At 35.9% G+C, this 19,687-nt stretch overlaps 1 protein-coding gene across 1 annotated transcript in view; it reads right to left on the reverse strand.

Moving 5' to 3' along the window:
* MME (membrane metalloendopeptidase) overlaps positions 1 to 19,687 on the reverse strand; it is a 137,345-nt gene that overhangs the window by 20,600 nt on the left and 97,058 nt on the right. The window contains exon 16 of the mRNA XM_007943564.2: positions 12,408 to 12,466. Within this exon, the coding sequence (XP_007941755.1) occupies positions 12,408 to 12,466 (59 nt within the window). The remainder of the gene's footprint in view (positions 1 to 12,407; positions 12,467 to 19,687) is intronic.

Genomic DNA, 19,687 nt, shown 5'->3' on the forward strand with positions numbered 1-19,687 from the left:
TTTGGGTATCAAGGTTATGCTTGCTTCATAAAATGAATTTGGGAGGATTTCATCCTTTTTAATGATTTTGAATAGTTTGAGTAGGATTAGTGTCAGTTCTTCTCTGAATGTTTTGTAGAATTCTCCGGTGAAACCGTCCAGGCCAGGACTTTTTTGTTGGTAATTTTTTTATGACTTGTTCAATTTCTTCTTTTGTTATGGGTCTGTTCAACTTTTCCACCTCAGACTGTGTTAGTTTAAGTAAGTGGTGTGTTTCTAGATATCTGTCCATTTCCTCCAGATTTTATCCTGATATTATCCTTTTTATTTCAGTTGGTTCTGCTGTGATGTCACCCATTTCATTTCTTATTTGTGTTATTTGTATTCTCTCCCTCTTTTCCTTTGTTAAATTTGCAGTAGTTTGTCAATTTTATTATTAATCTTTTCAAGAAATCAACTTCTAGTCTTGTTGATCTTTTCTATTGTCTTTCTATTTTCTGTTTCACTGTATTCTGCTTGAATCTTTATCATTTCCTTTCTTCTGGGGACTATAGGCTTTTCTTGCTGTTCTTGTTTTCTAATTGTTGGAGATGTTTGTTTAAAGTGTTGATTTTGGTTCTTTCTTCTTTTTTGATGTGTGCATTTATTGTTATAAATTGGCCTCTGATCACTGCTTTTGCTGTGTCAAAAAGATTTTGTTATGTTGTGTTTTCATTCTTGTTTGATTCAAGGAATTTTTTAATTTTGTTTTTTATTTCTTCTCTTACCCAGTCTTTCTCAAGGAGGGTGTTCTTCAGTTTCCATGAGTTTGCTCTTTTTCTGTTGATCTTCTTATTGTTGATTTCTAATTTAATAGCATTGTGATCTGAGAAGGTGCTTTGCAGTATTTCAGTGTTTTAAAATTTATGAAGGCTTGCTTCATGGCCTAACATATGGTCTATCCTGGAAAATGTTCCATGTGCACTGGAAAAGAATGTATATTGTGCTGTTGTTGGGTGAAGTGCTCTGTGGATGTCTATAAGGTCAAGTTGGTGGATTGTATTGTTTAGCTCTTCTGCATCTCTGTTGAGTTTCTTTCTTGTTGTTCTATCTTTCATTGAAAGTGGTGTATTAAAGTCTCCTAATATGACTGTGTACTCATCTATTTGCCTTTTCAATTCTGTAAAGTCTGATTTATGTATTTTGGGGCTCTTTCATTGGGTCCATAGGTATTTATTATGGTTATATCTTCTTGTTCAATCGATCCTTTAATCATTATATAATAACTTTCCTTGTCTCTTATGGTAGTTTTTGTCTTAAAGTCAATTTTATCAGAAATTGATATTGCCCCTCCTGCTCTTTTTTGGTTGCCATTTGCTTGATATATCTTTTTCCAACCTTTGATTTTTAGTCTATTTTTGTATTTGTCTCTAAGGTGTGTCTCTTGTGGACAACATATTGATGAGTTATATTTTCTTATCCAGTCTGCAACTCTCTGTCTCTTGAGTGGTGTACTTAATCTGTTGACATTCAGTGTAATTATTGACAAGTATGACTTGGTTGCTGTCATTTTGTTATGTGTTTCTTATGCTGTTCCTGGTTTCTTTGTTTCATATAATTTTCTCTGCTGAGCTCATTATGTTTATGAATTATGTTATCATTTCCTTTGTTGCTGTTGTTTTAGTATTTGCTGAATATTTGTGCTTGTCCTCTTTTTTATTATGATGTGAAGGTTTATCGTTTTTCTTTGAGGTTACCCTGTGATTTATAATTTTCTCCCTGAGTTTAGAACAGTCTATTCTATCTTGCAACTCTCTCGACTTCCTCACCATTTAGAACTTCTGTAACTACAATATTTTTCTCTCTTTTTAGTTTGCAATTGTCCTCATTTGCCAATTGATGTCTCTGGTTCCCTATTTACAATCTTGTAAGTTTATTTTACTTTGGATACTTCCATAGCTGTGTTGGTTTCTGGGTTATATCATCTTGTGTATTAATGGTCAGTTGTTATTTGCTATTATTGGTTCTCTGTTCAAAGGACTCCCTTTAGCATCTTTTGTAAGGTTGGTTTGGTTTTAACAAATTCCCTTAATTTTGCTTATCTGGAGATCTCCTAATTTTACTATCTTACTTGAAGGACAATTTTGCCATATGTATAATTCAATTCTTGTATGGAAATTTTTCTGTTTCAGGGTTTTATGTATACCATCCCATTGTCTTCTCACTTGCATGGTTTCTGCTGAGAAATCAGAGCTTATTCTTATTAGTTGTCATTTGTAGGTAACATTCTTTCTTTTTTTTTTTTTCCCCCATGCTGCTTTCAGGATTCTTTCTTTGTCTTTGATTTTGGTGAATTTGATGATGATATGTGCTGGTGATTTTCTTCTGGAGTCTATCCTGTTAGGGGTTCGTTGGACTTCCTGAATGGGTATATTCTCATCTTTCATCATATTAGGGAAGTTCTCTTCCAACAAATCTTGGACAGTTTTCTCAGTGGTTTTCTTTTTTCTCTTCCTGCTCTGAAATTCTAATTACATGTAGGTTATTCCTTTTGATGGTATCTCACATGAACCTTAGGCTTTCTTCATTTTCTTTTGATGTTTTTTTCTGATTGATCCCTTTCCATAGAAGTATTCTGGTATTTGTGTTCAATCCCTTTAACTCTATTTTTCATTGATTCAATTCTACTCCTTTGCTCTTTCAATATGTTGTCTATTTCTGAAAATTTAGTATTAATCTTCTGAAGTTCTATCCGATTTTGTATCATTTCTAATTTTTAATTTATTTTGTCATTTTGTTCTTCTATTTTCTTCTGAAATTGTTCTCAGTTTTTGTCTAAGTTTTCCTTAAATTTGTCAGTGTTTTCCTTGACCTGTCTCTCAATCCTTTGAAGATACCTAAATACAATTCTTTTGAATTCCTTATCAGGGAGTTCCAATGCTGCTTCCCCGTGGATGTGTTCTAGGTTTGTATCCTGCTTCTTTGTTTCTGCCACTTTATCGTGCTTCTTTGTGTGAACTGTGATTGTTCTCTTGTCTGCAAGACACTGTGACATTGTTGTATTTAGATCTCTGTTAACTGTTTTGAAGAGCAGTTAAGAGTGAGTCTGGGTCTTCTTGGTGGTCATTTATTATTGGCCAGTTGGTGGAGAAGGAAGTGGTGACTCTCAGTAAGTTGTGCTGTAGGAGGTGTGGGTGTGGTTGCATCATATGAGCACTGTTGCTGTCTCCCACTTTCCAGTTGTTGCATCTGGAATGTCCTTGTAATTCCTGGCAAGTGGAGGCTATCCTTAGGTTCCTGGAATCTGAGAGAATGCTGTTGCTTTAATATCCAAAATGGGTGAACTGCTTGTAAACAATCAAAATGGCTGCACCCTCCAGACAGGCAAAAGTCCACAGCTCAGCCTATCTCCATCTTCACTGTGTCCCCTTTTATTCACCAGCCCTCCGTGCAGCCCCTGGTTAGGAGGGCCAATTTTTAGGTCCTAACACCACTTGGGAATATCCAAGCTGTCCATGCCATAAAGATTGCTAACAGATCGCAGCTCCATATGTCTCCTTTTTCGATCAGGATCACTAACAGATCACAGCTCCGTATGTCTCTTTTTTCAGTGTTTTCATGCAGGTTCTTCTACTAGTTAGAGTTTAGTTCACTTCTGTATCCTTTCTTTCAAAGTTCAGGGCTCCAGGATTATCTTCTGTATCTTTGCTAATTGGTTCCCCTTTCTTTGTTGAAGAGTCTGTGCAGTCTTTCTTCCTATTGCACATCTTACTAGAACCTCTCAGAGTTCTTGTATTCTATCTAACCTGCAGTCAAATTAATCTTATTAAAATGCAACTGTAAGGAGCTCTGGTGGTGTAGTGATTAAGGCATTAGGCTGGTAACTAAAAGGTCGGTGGTTTGCAACCATCAGCTGCTCCACAAAAGAAAGATGAAGCAGTCTACATCCATTAAAATTTACTGTTTTGGGAACCCAGTGGGGGTTGCTATGAGTTGGAACAGACTTGATGGCAATGAGTTTGGTTTGGAGTTTTGAAAATGTAACTCTGTCATTATCATTCTCATGCTTAAAAAAAACCCTCAATGGCTTATCATTGATCTTTAAATACAAAATCATCAACTTAGCCTTAGATTTCATGGTCTTGACTATTTCTCCAGTTTTCCTCAAGACTTTCCCATCCCTGCTACAACCCATCACCCTCATATAATACATAATCCCAACAAGTTTTACATATATATTCTCTCTCTATATATATATATATATAGTTGTTATTTGCCATTGATTCAGACCCAACGCATAGCAATCTCTCCTTGGGTTTCCAAGGCAGTATCATTACAGAAGTAGATTGCCCAAACTTCCTTCCAAACTCTCTCTCTCTTTATATATATGTGTGTATGTGTGTTTTTGTTGTTTGTTGTTATGTGCCATTGAGTCATCTCCAACTCAAAGTGACCTTATGTGCAACAGAATGAAACACTGCCCAGTGCTGTGCCAGCCTCACCATTCCTACTATACCTGAGCCCATTGCTGCACCCACCATATGTATCCATCTCATTGAGGGCCTTCCCCTCTTTCATTGACCCTCCACTTTACCAAGAATGACAACCTTCTCCAGAGAATGATCCCTTCTGACAACATGGCCAAATTAAGTGAGACAAATTCTAGCCATTCTAGCTTCCAAGGAGCATTCTGGCTGCACTTCTTTCAGGACAGATTTGTTAATCCTCTTAGAAGTCCATGATACCTTCAGCATTCTTCCTCAACACCACAACTCAAAAGCATTGACTCTTCTTTGATCTTCCTTATTCATTGTCCAGCTCTCACATGCATGTGAGGTGATTGAAAATAACATGGCTTGGGTTAGGCACATCCTAGTCTCAGGGAGATATCTGCTCTTCAGCACTTGAAACAAGTCTTTTGCAACAGATTTGCCCAATGCAATATGTCTTTTGATGTCTTGACTGCAGCTTCCATTGGTGTTGATTGTAGAGCCAAGTAATATGAAGTCTTTGACAACTTCAGTCTTTTCTTCATCTATCATGATGCTGCTTATTGGTCCAGTTGTGGGGATTTTTTTTTTTTTCTTTACATTGAGGTGTAATCCATACTGTAGACTGTAGTCTTTAATTTTCATCAGTAAGTGCTCTAAGTCATCCTCACATTCAGCAAGCAAAGCTATGTGGTCTGCATACTGCAGGTTGTTTGTAAGCCTTCCTCTAATTCTGATGCCATGTTCTTCTTCATACAGTCCAGCTTCTCAGGTTATTTGCTCAGCATGCAAGTTGAATAAGTATGGTGAAAGGATAAAACCCTGACACACTCCCTTCCTGATTTTAAACAGTGCAGTACCCCCTTGTTGTGTTTGAATGGCAGCCTCCTGGTCTATGTACAGGTTCTTCATGAGTACAGTTAACTGTTCTGAAATTCCATTCTTCTCAAAGTTATCCATAATTTGTTACGATCCACACAATTGAATGCCTTTGCATAGTCAATAAAACACAAAGAAACATCTTTCTGGTATTCTTTGCTTTGAGCCAAGCTCCACCTGACATCAGCTATGATATCCCTTGTTCCACATCCCCTTCTGAATCCAGCTTGGGTTTCTGGAAGTTCTCTGTCAATATACTGCTGCAATCATTTTTATTATCATTAGTAAGACTTTACTTGCTTGTGATCTTAATAATATTGTTTGATAATTTCCACATTCTGTGAGAGAACCTTTGTTTGGAATGGGTACAAATATGGATCTCTTCCAGTCACTTAGCCAGGTAGCTGTCCTCCAAATCTCTTGGCATATCTGAGTGACTGACTCTAGTGGGGCATCCATTTGTTGAAACATCTCAATGGGTGTTCCATCAATTCCTAGAGCCTTGTTTTTCATCAATTCCTATGGTGCAATTTTGACTTTTTCCTTCAGACCACTGGTTCTTGATCATATGCCACCTCCTGAAATGGATGAATATCAACCAATTCCTTTTGGTATAGCGACTCTGTGTATTCCATCCATCTTCTTTTGATGTTTCCTGCACCATTCAATATATTGCCCATGGAATCTTTCAATACTGCAATTTGAGGCTTAAATTTTTTTCCTCAGTTCTTTCAGCTTGAGAAACGCCAAGCATGTTCTTCCCTTTTCATTTTCTAACTCCAACTTTTGGCATATTCCATTATAAAAATTGACTTTGTCTTCTCAAGCTGCTCTTTGAAATCTTCTGATTAGCTCTTTTATCCTGTGGGTTCTCCCATTTGCATTAGCTACTCTCTGTTCTAGGCCAAGTTTCAGAGTCTCCTCTGACATCCACTTTGGTTATTTCTTCCTTCCCTGTCTTTTTAATGACCTTTTGCTTTCTTCATGGATGCTCTTCTTGATGTCTTCCTACAATTGTTTTGGTTTTCAGTCATTGGTGTTCAATGCATCAAATCTATTCTTTAGATGGTTTCTAAATTCAGGAGGGATAAAATCAAGGTTGTATTTTGGCTCTTGTGGAGTTGTTTTAGTTATTTTCAGTTTCAACTTGAACTTGCATATGAACAGTTGATGGTCTGTTCCACAATCCTCCTGGCCTTGTTTTGGCTGAAGATATTGAGTTTCTCCATCACCTCTTGCCACAGATGTAGTCAATCTGATTCCTGTGTACTCCATTTGGCAAACTCCACGTGTACAGTCACTGTTTTGTGTTGGTGAAAAAAGGTATTTGCAATGAATAAGTTGTTGGTCTTGCAAAATTCTATCATGCCATCTCAAGCATCATTTCTATCACCAAGACCATATTTTCCAACTACAGGTGATTCTTCTTTGTTTCTAACTTTTGCATTCTAGTCACCAATGATAATTATTAACACATCTTGATTGATTGATTGGTCTATTTCAGACTGCAGAAGTTAGTAAAAATCTTCAATTTCCTCATCTTTGGCTTTGGTAGTTAGTGTGTAAATTTGAATAATAGTAATATTAACTGGTCTTCCTCATAGGAGTATGGATAGTGTCCTGTCACTGACAACATTATACTTCATGATAGATCTTGAAACATTCTTTGTGATGATGAATGCCACGCTATTCCTCTTCAATTTGTCATTCCAGGAATAGTAGATCATATGGTTGTCTGGTTCAGAATGGACAAAACTGGTCCATTTCAGCTCACTAATGCCTAGGATAATGATCTCTATGCATTCCATTTCATTTTTGACAATTTCCAATTTTCCTAGATTTATACTTCATACATTCCATGTATCAAATTAATAGATATTTGCAGCTGTTTCTCCTCTTGAGTTGTGCTACATCAGCAAAAGGAGGTCCTGAAAGCTTAATTCTATCCACTTCAATAAGGTCAGCTCTTTCTTAGTCATATTCACACACATGCATTTTTTTCTTTAAAGAAGTAAACAATTTCTGAAATACACTAATCATCGGATCATGTTTCCATTCTCTTGGAATATATTTCCCTTGGTTTATTTTTAGAAAGTCATTTTTTTTTTTTTTGGGACCATGATGTTTACAAGTGGCTAATCCTTGACTTCAGAGAGAAATTCAAATTAGTGGTCATATTTTAATAATTTTATCTGTTTTTAAACTCTATTATCCACTAAGTGAAAAACTATGTTCTGTAATCTAAAAACAAAACAAATTTTAGTGTCAATATTACATAGAAAGCCCTGAGTGGTGCTATTGGGATACAGAGACTATAAGAGAAGGTTCCTAACCTTAAGAAACTTAATATCTAGTTAGCACAGAGTAGCAAATGTTGTTTATTTGCCTTTAAGGTGGAGTGAATACTACATTAACTGCATGGATTTCAGAGACACTTATTAAGTATTTAGAGGAAATTTTTAAAATACTGTCTCCAGACAATTGCTCTGCAGACTTAAAAAAAACTGGAAATTTGTCATGACATTAAGATGAAATATATATATATATATGTATATATGTATCTATCTATCTATACATATATAATATAATATATATATCTTATGCCCTTAGAGAATTTTTATGAAAGTTATATCTCACATGTAGCTGCCTGAGTTATCAGCAGTGCCAAGAAATTATTTTTAGCTTAAAGCATAAAAATTAAGTGCAGCATTTTAGTAACTTAAAGTGAGCACTATCTCCCACACTATGTACTTTGATTAAAATCCACCCATTATATAAAATGCTCTTATGAAATGTGCTATCAAGACTAAACATTAACTGTAAAGATCCTGCTGCTTTAATTATACCCTGATATGCCATTCTTCAGGCAAGTGATATGATTTTTATGGCTCATATTAAATAATAGTCTTCAAGTTCAGTGTTGCAAATTATGATTTTCCCCTTTTACTCTGTCAGCTAAATCTCTGAGAGGAGGATTTTCCCCATTAGTCTGTTATTAGTAGACTTCACAAACTTTGTCTCCATCCAACTTGTACAGTTTTTATGTTCATGATTATCAATGATTTAGTTAATTAAATACATCATTGATCAATAAAACAAAAGATTTTATCCCCTTCTTTTCCCTGGTTTATTTATTTTATAAGGTCACACTTTTGGAATCTTTCATATAAAGCTCAAGCCTGCAATCAGATAAAATCAAGTTTTTTGGTGGAAAATAATCAGTCTTTTTTATATTAACTGGAGCAGAAACATGTTTGGAAACATTTATTCCTGAAGGCTGAAAATCATACTAGAAATCAGTAAGGTACTTTGTTGTTATTGTTATGTGCTGTCAAGTCGGACCCAACTCATAGTGACCCCTCCTTGGGTTTCTGAGGCAGTATCACTACAGAAGTAGATTGCCCCATCTTCCTTCCAAGGAGTGGCTGGTGGGTTTGAACCGCCAGCCTTCTGGTTAGCAGTCGAGTGCCTTAGCCACTATGCTACCAGAGCTCCTTTAGAAAGTTGAAATATCTTAAGGTATTCACAGACAATTAAGCTATATATACTAAATAACCTATCAATTTCCTGAAGTTGAAAAAAATTGACCGTAAAACGATCCCTACTTCATTTCTAATGAAAAGGAAGACTGTAGCAATAATAAGACTCCCCAACTGAACTGAACATCTCCTTGGATGATACTTTAAAGTTTAATGGGATGATTGAATAGTGCTTCAGCTTTTATTGGACAAACATTCACATGTAGCTTTCTCAATGCCAAGCATGACTCCCAAAGCACCAACAACCAAATGTGAAAGGAAGGGAAACAGTAAATTAAACACTTTTAGTATTATGAGGAAAACCATTAAAAATGCCTTCTTATCCTAAAAGTTAGGAGCTCTGGTAGCTTAGGAGCTCTGGTAGCATAGTGGCTAAAGCACTTGACTGCTAACTAGAAGGCTGGCAGTTCAAACCCACCAGCCACTCCTCAGAAGGAAGATTGGGCAATCTACTTCCCTAGTGATACTGCCTCAGAAACCCAAGGATAGGTCACTATGAGTCAGGTCTGACTCAATGGCAAACAACATCCTAAAAGTTGCCCTTTTAGTTGTAGATGTGAAGTAAGAGGGGTACATGAAATTGGAAATTTAGTCTATACGTGTGAGTTTTGACAAAAATTAGTAGGAAATGAATTGAAAAGTAGAAAATATTGATATGGATAACTTCTTATGAATAACTATTATTAATTAATTAATTAATTAATTTTTTAGCATATAGGTGACTCTGGTAGCATAGTGCCTAAGGCACTTGGCTAGTGGTTCAAACCCACCTACCACTCCTCAGAAGGGAGGCTGGGCAATCTACTTGTATAGCGATACCACCCCAAAAACCCAAGGAGGGGTCGCTATGAGTAGGGTCCAACTCAATGGCACATAACAACAACAGCAGCAACATAAATGATCAATCCCATGAGAAATTGTATGTGATCTAATTTTGGGCTAATTATTTAGAGTACGGCATTATGAGACACACACTATTTTATACCAACTCAATTTTTCCATGTACATCCTATAAACCCATTAAGTCAATGCTGCAGAAGTATGTATGTATACATGTATGTATGTATGTACACATAAACATTCCTATTAAGGCGAAAGAAAAAATATGGATCTTCAATTATTTTTAGTTAAGACAATCCTCACTTCAAAGATTTAAACGAACTGTCAAGAGAAAGAGTGCACATGTCAAAGATTTCTCCTCTTGCATGACACTTTCCCTTCTCTGAACTGCTGTTTTTAACAGACAAGCATATATAAGAAGGTTAACAATTTTACTTCATATTTCCACCAGATGAATTTATCTAGACACACTTTAAAAAGATCTTTCTTATGTATTAAGGATGCTTATTACAGATATTTCTTGATTACTCAGAGAATAGCTGTCTATTTTGTGAAATGTTAGGCCACTTTTACTTTCTTTTTCCTTCTGCTGTGTGCTTGTTTGGTTTGAGTGTACTATACTCAAAATGAACACTCTCAGGTCTAGTTTGATCAAGGAACTCTCTGAGGCTTACCAATTTTGAGTCACCTGCTGAGATTTAGGGTAACTAAGAGTCAGCCAAAATCCCTTCTTGACCTAAACTGCCTGGACCTGCTTGAGAGAAAGGCTGAAGGGATAAATATGCCAGAATGGACCTAAAAAGGATTTATCAGGCTATTGTCTGGGGATAAATCAGTACCTGGTCTGGTAGGATCCAGGGTCCTTCCTGAGCTGGTTTAAAATGAAACTTAATATGCTCTGATGCAGAACTGACATTTTGGCTGCCTCCCTTTGTCCTGGGACTCCACTGAAAGTTAATTATTCTATTTGAGTCACATCCTGAATGAGCTAGATCCTACACTGACAGACCTGCTGAATATTAAAACCAGGTCTTCAAAGTGAAGACCCTGTGGACATAAAAGCATTTCTAAGTAATGTTCTGAATGGTTTTCAGGAATACATTACAAAGGGTGGACTGCAAGGATTGGAGTTGATCATTAAGCAGGCTGTTGTCTGAGTTAAGGCAATAATTTCCCTAACCAAGAAACATATTAGCATAGACTTTGAGCTAATTGAACCCAGGTACACGTGTCTTAATTATTATCTGTATGTTATATAAAGACAACCTTTTCTTGATTACTTTGTATAATTCATTTCCATGTCATATGTTGTTGTTTTTGTTGTTATGTGCCGTCGAGTGGGACCCAACTCGTAGCGACCCCTCCTTGGGTTTCCTAGGCAGTATCACTACGGAAGTAGATTGCCCCATCTTCCTTCTGAGGAGTGGCTGGTGGGTTTGAACCGCCAGTCTTCTGGTTAGCAGTCAAGTGCCTTAGCCACTATGCTACCAGAGCTCCCAGCAAAATAAAATTCCAGATGGATTAAAGTTGTACTCCAAAAATAAAAACCCATAAAAAGACTAGAAGAAAATGCAGATAACTACTTAATTTAACTTGTTGTACGCTTAAAAATGATGTGAAAAGGTACAATGAAAGTTTAAAATACAAGAAGGATATAATTTCTTTAAAGGCTTATTTTTCAATCAATGATTTAAAAAAAAAAGAATTACAGGATCGTCCATCATTTCTAACCTAATTGATAGCAAAATTGAAGAAAAATGAGGCTAAGGGAAGACTCTGAGATGTAAAAAGAATAGTTTAGAATAATGCTGAGATTATTTTTCCCCTCTTGATTTTGGACCACACTTAGAAATGAATGGCTGGACTAAATACAACTGGAGAAACTTCTTCTACCATTTGTTTAGAATACCTCTGGTAGCACTCAGTCAGTTGGGTATTTTCTACATACTTAAATCTCTTGAAAAAAGGGCCCATTTATGTCATATTTAAAAAGATCAAGTTTAAACATGCACAAGTTTTTCCCAAGAAAAGAAAAACATCTTTTTAAAATTAAGTCATTCATTTATTCATTACATCTTTCACTCATGTATCAAACTTCCACGTGTACTGCTGTACTATTACTTATTAGTGAACACAATTTTTTTTTTCTCTCTCTTGGTTAAAAAGTGGGTCAATCAATACAATTTCGTATGATTCAACCTGATATAGTTGCTCTTTCAACTTTCTGAGATCCCTGAAATTTTCTAGAATGAAGATGATATAGAATAGGACCATCTCCACCAGAGCCAGCTTACAGATTTGCCAGGAAAATTAGCTCTCTGAAAAGTTGGCTCTTGAAACATGAAACTACTTTAAGATGCTGATGATTATAAAGTATTAAAATCAACATAATTTCATAGAGATATATTTAAGGGACTTTAAATCACAAAAAAGTACTTACAAGAAAGTTAAACCATTTTTGTTACAAATCGGAATATTGCAAAAGAAACAAAATTATTTAACATAATTTCTACTAATTTAAGTTTTATCATTTTAGTGAAAAGAGGTATTTGGATGCATTTACTTTCAAGAAGTATATTTAATAAATCAATAATTTAGCCTTGACTTTTTTTTTTGGAGGTATTGTAAATTGGTCATACAATGTACTACAGGTTGGGGAAAACAAAGAAATATTAAAGAATTATTTAGAAATACATCTTACCTATCTGATTTCTGCCTGAAGAATAAAAGGCATTGACTACAGCTGCTCCGCTTATCCACCTACAGAAAACATAAGAACACATTATAAATGATACTGCATTATCTGTCTCAACCCACTCACCACAATAAAAATATTATTACTATCTCCAGCTGAATCTTGTTTTTCTGTATTTGAAATATAATAAACAAATTAAAATTAGCTCACTAGGTGAGAGAACACATTTAAAAGTATTTTATTTCTGGAATACTAAGCAACGTTAAAGAACAACAGTGAATCTAGGAAATATCTCGTAAGATGGATGAACCCAGAGAACATTATGCAGAGTGAAATTAGTCAATCATAGAAGGACAAATATTGCATGAGACCACTACTGCAAAAAGTTAAGAAAAGGATTTCACACAAAAGCAAATATTCTTCAATGGGTACCAGGGGTGGGAGAGGAAGGAAGGGTAAACCACTAACTATAGGGTAGACACATATTAACTTGGGTGAAGGGAAGGCAACTAAAAAAATAGAGATATTTTATTTCTTAAAAAATCAGCATATATCCAGGTCTGCAGTGTATATCATTTGTATGAATTTTTACACAGATACTGCTGACAATGAAAACCCATCAAAATGTACCACTTCAAAAATTGCAATGGGTTAAGGTTACATTGAAATGCATTTAGCTTTGTATTCCTGATTCTAGGTAACTATGCCTACAATTCTGGAGTAGTTGACAAAATACTGAAATACAAGTATTAAAGCTTCATATTCAAATATATTTAATACTATTTTAATTCACAGTTTACAAAGAGCGTTTTTGGAAGTAAGTTATCCCCTTGGCAGGGCATATAGCTTGAAGTAATGTGCCTCCAATTATTGCCTTTTGAAACTATTTTTTAAAATGCAACATTCAGCTAATTGAACAAAGGTATATTTTTATATGACTATAGTAAAATGAACAGGAGCTCTGGTAGCATAGTGGCTAAGACACTTGCCTGCTAACCAGACGGCTGGCGGTTCAAACCCACCAGCCACTCCTCGGAAGGAAGGTTGGGCAATCCTACTTCTGTAGTGATACTGCCTCGGAAACCCAAGGAGGGGTCGCTATGAGTCAGGGCTGACTTGACGGCACATAACAACAACATAGTAAAATGAACAGGTGGTTTTGAAATAAATTGGTCTATCTTCACTATGATTTGGGCTCTGTACGGAATCTGTTGCTGTTGTCAAATGCTGCTAAGTCAATTTTGACTCACAGGGACCTCACAGGATAGAGTAGAACTGCCCCATAGGGTTTCCTTGGCTGTAATCTTTCTGGGAGCAGATTGCCAGGTCTTTTCTCCCAAGGAGTGGATGGTAAGTTTGAACCTCAGATCTTTCCTTTAGCAGCTGAGAGTGCCTTTAACCACTGTACCACCAAGGCTCCTGGTGAATCAGAGATGTATAAGAAGCAGCTCCTGACTTCAAGAGATTCTACTTAATTGAAGAAATGAAAATAAATAAATAAATAACTATAAAACAACACTGAATGAGAAAATGAAAAAAACAAAACCAAAACAACAAAAATCTCTCTTGACAGATGATAATAAAAGGGCAATGTTAAGCCAAAGATGCTCTCAAGAATGCCAATCAATAATGATGTATTCAGCACTTTCGTCCAACAGGAGTACTATTTCCATCTCAGTAGACTATTATATATATGGCTGTACACTCAAGGACAATGGACATTGCTTGACGTGGCATAACCTCTTAAATGTCAGCACATTGCATATGTGCAAGACTATCATATGCTGTCTAATGGTTGCATTGTAGTTATTCCACTTTCATGTCAGCATTTAGTGTGGCAATTATTATCTTACTCAAAAATTTACAGTAGTTAGTACAATGAGGTTAAATGAGAACTGTTTCTAGGCCATGCTTTGCAAGGTAAGCAGTACAAAGTCAACTGGACAAATCAGCATTTTATCTCTACTTCCAGTAATTATAAGGAGTTCTGGTGGCACAGTAGTTAAGGCATCTGGCTGCCAACCCAATTATCGGGGTTCGAACCCAGCACCCACTCTCTGAGAGCAAGTTTGCTTCTGTAAAGATTTACAGCCTTGGAAACCCTATGGGGCAGTTCTACTCTGTTCCATAAGGTCAGTAGGAGTCAGAATCAACTTGATGGATTTTTGTTATTGTTGTTTTTGTCACTTATGAAATGTCACATACGATCGTTTAAAAATAATCCTATACAACAGTGTCTGATAAATTTTGAAAGAGTGTGTTTTGTCTCCAATAACATGATCAAGACTTTCATACAAAAGATTTGTGACTTTTTTTTTTTTTTAGTACAGACAACATTTTTATGATTCTTTTCCTTAGAAAAAAATAAGCTTGAAGCTTGGAGGAACAATTGATTGTGTACTTCTTTACGTATTTGGTTACTGTTTTTAAAGAGAAAATATTTTTAAACTTGATGATGAGACTGATACAGCAGCCTTCCCTAATCTTACTACAGCTGAGTCATCAATACTTTACTATTTCTTACAAGTTGATTATGATAAGTATATAATTTTATTTATTTTGATTAAACTCCACTTGCTTCCCACATGATTTATAGTGACTCATGGCAAAAATATGTGCTCATAACCTGAGGGATGTCACTAAAACTGAGAGATCAAAAACTCTACAGAGTAACTGGATTAACAAATTTTATTTAAAATATTTACAAAAAATTATGAGCAGAAAGATTAATAAATTAAGAATATGTTTATGTATATTCATACAATTGCTATCATTCAGAATAGAATGGCAGAAAGGACAAAGTGGACAATGTTCTCATACTGTTCTTGATGGGGGAGGACACTGTTCCTTGCAGTAATTCTAAAAAGAGTTTTCTGATGTGTTTTCAAAGTTTCAATAGCAATTGTAGTAGCAAATTTTACATGTAAAAAGCTTGTAGTTATTTAAACTTTAATTGTAATAAAAGATAATTTAACATGGTCTACGAGTCAGTGATTTCAAGGTTCACTTTCTTAATTATGAACTGCTGCTAATTTAGTGATAGTAAATTCTGCACCGAATTTTTATGGATAATTACAAATAAGAAATGCAAATCATTTGGCTCTGGAATCAGTAAAAAAAAATGCTAATAATTAAACATAAAAGGGGCCTATCTAAATGTTTTTTTTTTTTTTAACTACGTTTATTACAGAGAACAAGAAGAAGATATATGAAACTAATGTTTCAGATAGCAACAGATTTCAAAAGTAGGAATAGATGAAGTTTACATCCTATTGCCCATCTTTTTTGTGTTGACTGCTTTTGTAAAAACAAATACCACATCTTATTTAATGTCTTTCTGCTATTCTGTTACATTACTCTGAAGGGTTTAAGATTGCATTTTGATTAATGCTTGTAACTCTCGAGTAGGGAGAATTTTACATATTAAAATGTCCACTGTGAATTATATCTCCAAGATAATAGGTAGCTATTTATACCCACAGAACACTGAAATAAAACTAGAATTATGGTGGTGAGGTTTACAGAGCACTAGTGTGTAGTGTTTGCCTTTTCTTCCTTGAGATTCCACATGGTGCATCCTCATATCACCCTTGGGTGATTATTCAGATTTAAAGCACTGAGCATTTTGTTCCTGGGACTGATCAGAACTGGAAGTACTGCGATTAGATCATTTCATCTTAAATAAGGTGATAGTAACAGCTACAGGCTCAGTGTCTACTATTTGTGGTCAATCATGAAATAGCACACTATGTTAATATAAAAACTAAACTAACAGGGTAAAGAAACTACTTTTCAAATTAATGGTGAAATAAGCTCTGGTAGCATAGTGCCTAAGGCACTTGACTGCTAGCCAGAAGGCTGGTGGTTCAAACCCACCAGCCACTCCTCAGAAGGAAGGTTGGGCAATCTATTTCCATAGTGATACCTACTGCCTTGGAAACCAAGGAGGGGTCGCTGTGAGTTGGGGCCGACTTGACAGCACATTAACAACAACAACAATAAAAAAGACTACATTCTTTTGATTTGGATGCAGTTTGAAAATTTCAAGAGAAGCTTCCATTTATGCAACACATACAAATTTGGCCCTGAACAGCAGCAAAGAGAAGAGAAAATGCACAGATAGAAGAGAAAAGCAAACAGTAGTGATTCTTGCTCCTAAACAGCAGATACTGAGGATTACCTGAAGATGCCTTGAAAGTGTGGAGGCCAGATACTAACAGCCTCTGTAAAGAGGCCCCCGACCTGAGAGAAGCCGCACAAATCATTCTGCTCTTCCTGCCTCTGGATTTCTCTTCCTACCTCTGGAGTTCTGTAAGTGTGTAAGTATGGGGGTGTGTGGTGGAAAGCAAAGGGTGGGAGAGTAAGAAATAAGAAAATTTCTCAGACTTAGTTTTGTCAGGTAAGCTGATTCTTGTTTGGGGACATTCAACAGCAGAACAAACAAAGGCTACTGCAAGTAGGATGCTCCTCAAAGCTGAACTGACAATGTAAGTGAGAGATATGACAGAAACACCCTTGAGAGAGGACCAGGTGTTTTTCTTCTAACTCTGATTACCCTGAAGAACCTAAGTGGTGATGAAATGAAAGCACACAAATATCATTTTTATAGCAGAGAAGGAAAGCAGAGTAGATAGCCTGATCCAATAGCCTTATGGTTATAATAAACTCACTAGATTGCAAAAGAATTTGAGCTAAAATTTCTCTTTTACCAGCTCAAGTGTAACTTTTCACCTTAAAACAACAAAACTGTTAATACCTCCTTTCCCTGTAAGTATAAAATTTCTCAGCATCTTGTAATCTCATAGCAACAACTTTAAAAGAGTAGTGTGAGAGAATGTTTTTCTGTTTTCCCCTCAAGTATCCCTGGGTGGAAAGAAGAATCCCTATTTCATAATTATAATCACTGTAATCCTGTACATTTATTAATATTTTCTCATCAAGACTGCAGTGTTTTCTATATCTTTCCAACCATCCATGTAAGAGAGATGGTGTCTCTAGTTTATAGGTGTAGAAAGTGAAGCACATCGCAGTTATGAAACTCTTCTTCCTAATATGCATATAAACTTGGTGAGCTACCTGGGAAAAGAATATGTAAACTAGAGCAAAAGAGGACTTTCTCATCTTCCCATCAAATTTTCTACTTCTAAGCTGTTGTTTCTACGCATTTTAACAGAAAAGTCATTACAGTGAAAGGGGAAACGTCTATGAATATTAATGATTAACACCCCCACCCCCTACTGGCATTTCCTTCCCAACCTCTTTCAAAATTAAGGCATTCATTTCTTACTACTACTTCCTACTCAAAGGAGCTCTGGTGGTGCAATGGCTGTCAACCAGACGGTCGGAATTCAAACTCACCAGCTGCTCTGGAGAGGAAGATGAGGCAATCTACTTTGGTAAAGATTTATAGCCTTGGAAACCCCATCGGGGTTGCTATGAGTTGGAATTGACTTCAGTGACAGTGGGCTTAGACTTCCTACTCAGGGTTCCCCCTTATTACTAACAAGCTTTAGGATGTTGCCTCTACACCACCCTGAAGTCATTCTACACTACCCATTGTGACTAGGCTGTAACAGCGAGAACTATTATTTAATGACCTTATAACTTACATGCCAGGCACATTACACAACATAACTATAATCTGCACAACCACTCTGCATGGCAGAAATAGGTTATTACCTCCACTTTATAAGTAAAAAGCTGAGGCTCAAAGATACTATGTAAGTTACACAAGTAGTCTTTCCACTTGTTCCATAAGATGTCATTTTTATCCAAAGGCCAAGCAAGCAGAGTAGGACCCAACCTATCATTTGTTATTGCAAAAGAGTTTTTTTTTTTTTTAGCATAACTGAAGTATGTTGAGTGACTTACCCAATTCTGTCTGAGATAAGAGCCAGTACTCCCACTTTGACTTGTATTTTGGGGAGAATCCATTTTTCTTTCAACAAAATCTAATAGTAACTGCTACTCTGTCTTCCTAGGATTCATCAGTTGGTTCTGTGTTGTTCTAACTGTGGCTACAGGGTAGAATATTTCTAGTCTTCAATTATTCTTTATACAGGTACTTTGCAAGTATTTGTGTACATAGTTACGTGTGACTTACCAAATTCAGAGAAATTGCCAATTTGGGAGCCACAACATGTGGGTGAATGGATAATTTCTGTCAGAATTTTAATTTGATGACTTTTCCCAGTTCATAATAATCCTTGGACCTTTCAGAAAACAACTGAAATCTTTTCTAATCCATTCCAAGTAACTCAACATTTTTATAACTTGACATTGTAAGTCTATTGTCTGTCTAGCCCACTATAAGGTTAATTCCTGAAGGCAGGGATGTGACATGGTTTGTTTTCAGTTGTATCCCTAGGACTTAGAAGAGTGTCAGCACTCGCAGAACATCTGTTGAACAAATGACTAAGCTTTGGGACAACAGGCTTTGGTATATCAATTTTGTTCTCTAACTTGTGAGTGCTTTCCCATCTCATTCTTGACTCAGAAGGTTTGGAGGAGACAAAGGCCTACATGAGGTATATATAACTGATATGCAGGCTGCCGTGAGCTGTAGCAAACCAGAAGCATTGTTTGGACGTTGTCCTTTCAAGAGGATATACTTGCATATAAGTACCAGAATTCTTTTCCAAAGTTGTCCCAGTTAAATGGAATTGTAAGGCATTTTGATTATGTATATTTGTTTAAGGATGAAACATGTATAAAAATCTACCTAAAATTTTAAGACTTCAAACTTCAAATTATTCAGCTTTCCTTCCTACTCCTCCACCCCTACTTCTGAAAACAAATCAAAATAAAAACACTTCTTGGTTGCTAGCTGAAGGGCAGAAAAGTTTTTGCTAATAAAATATGTTTTGGTCACAACCTCAAAATACACTGGATAAAGGAAAAAAAAAACAGACTTTATTGGTTTCATGGACATATGAAAGAAGGAAATATAAGATTTTCATCTATTACAATAATGTGCAGAACATGGGCATACCACTATGGCAGATACTGCATTGGAAAATCAAAGAGACTTGCCCAAGTTTACTCTAAAAACTGTTACACAGGCTTACAGGTTAGGTTGTGCAGTACTTACTGACTCAAACAATATTTTAAAAAATCTTACCCAGACCTCCACACTCATGGATATTCATTTGTGTCCTACATTTTCAGCCTTGGACTGGCAATATTAACTCTCTGAGCTTGTGCCATCACATTCACCCCTACAAATTCTGCATAACTATTTTTACTTTTGATACAAGAGTTAATTAGAAAGAAGACTAGCTCTAGAA

This window comes from Orycteropus afer, unplaced genomic scaffold (assembly GCF_000298275.1).
Source record: "Orycteropus afer afer isolate SDZICR_OR568_19922 unplaced genomic scaffold, OryAfe1.0 scaffold00109, whole genome shotgun sequence".
NCBI lineage: Eukaryota > Metazoa > Chordata > Mammalia > Tubulidentata > Orycteropodidae > Orycteropus > Orycteropus afer.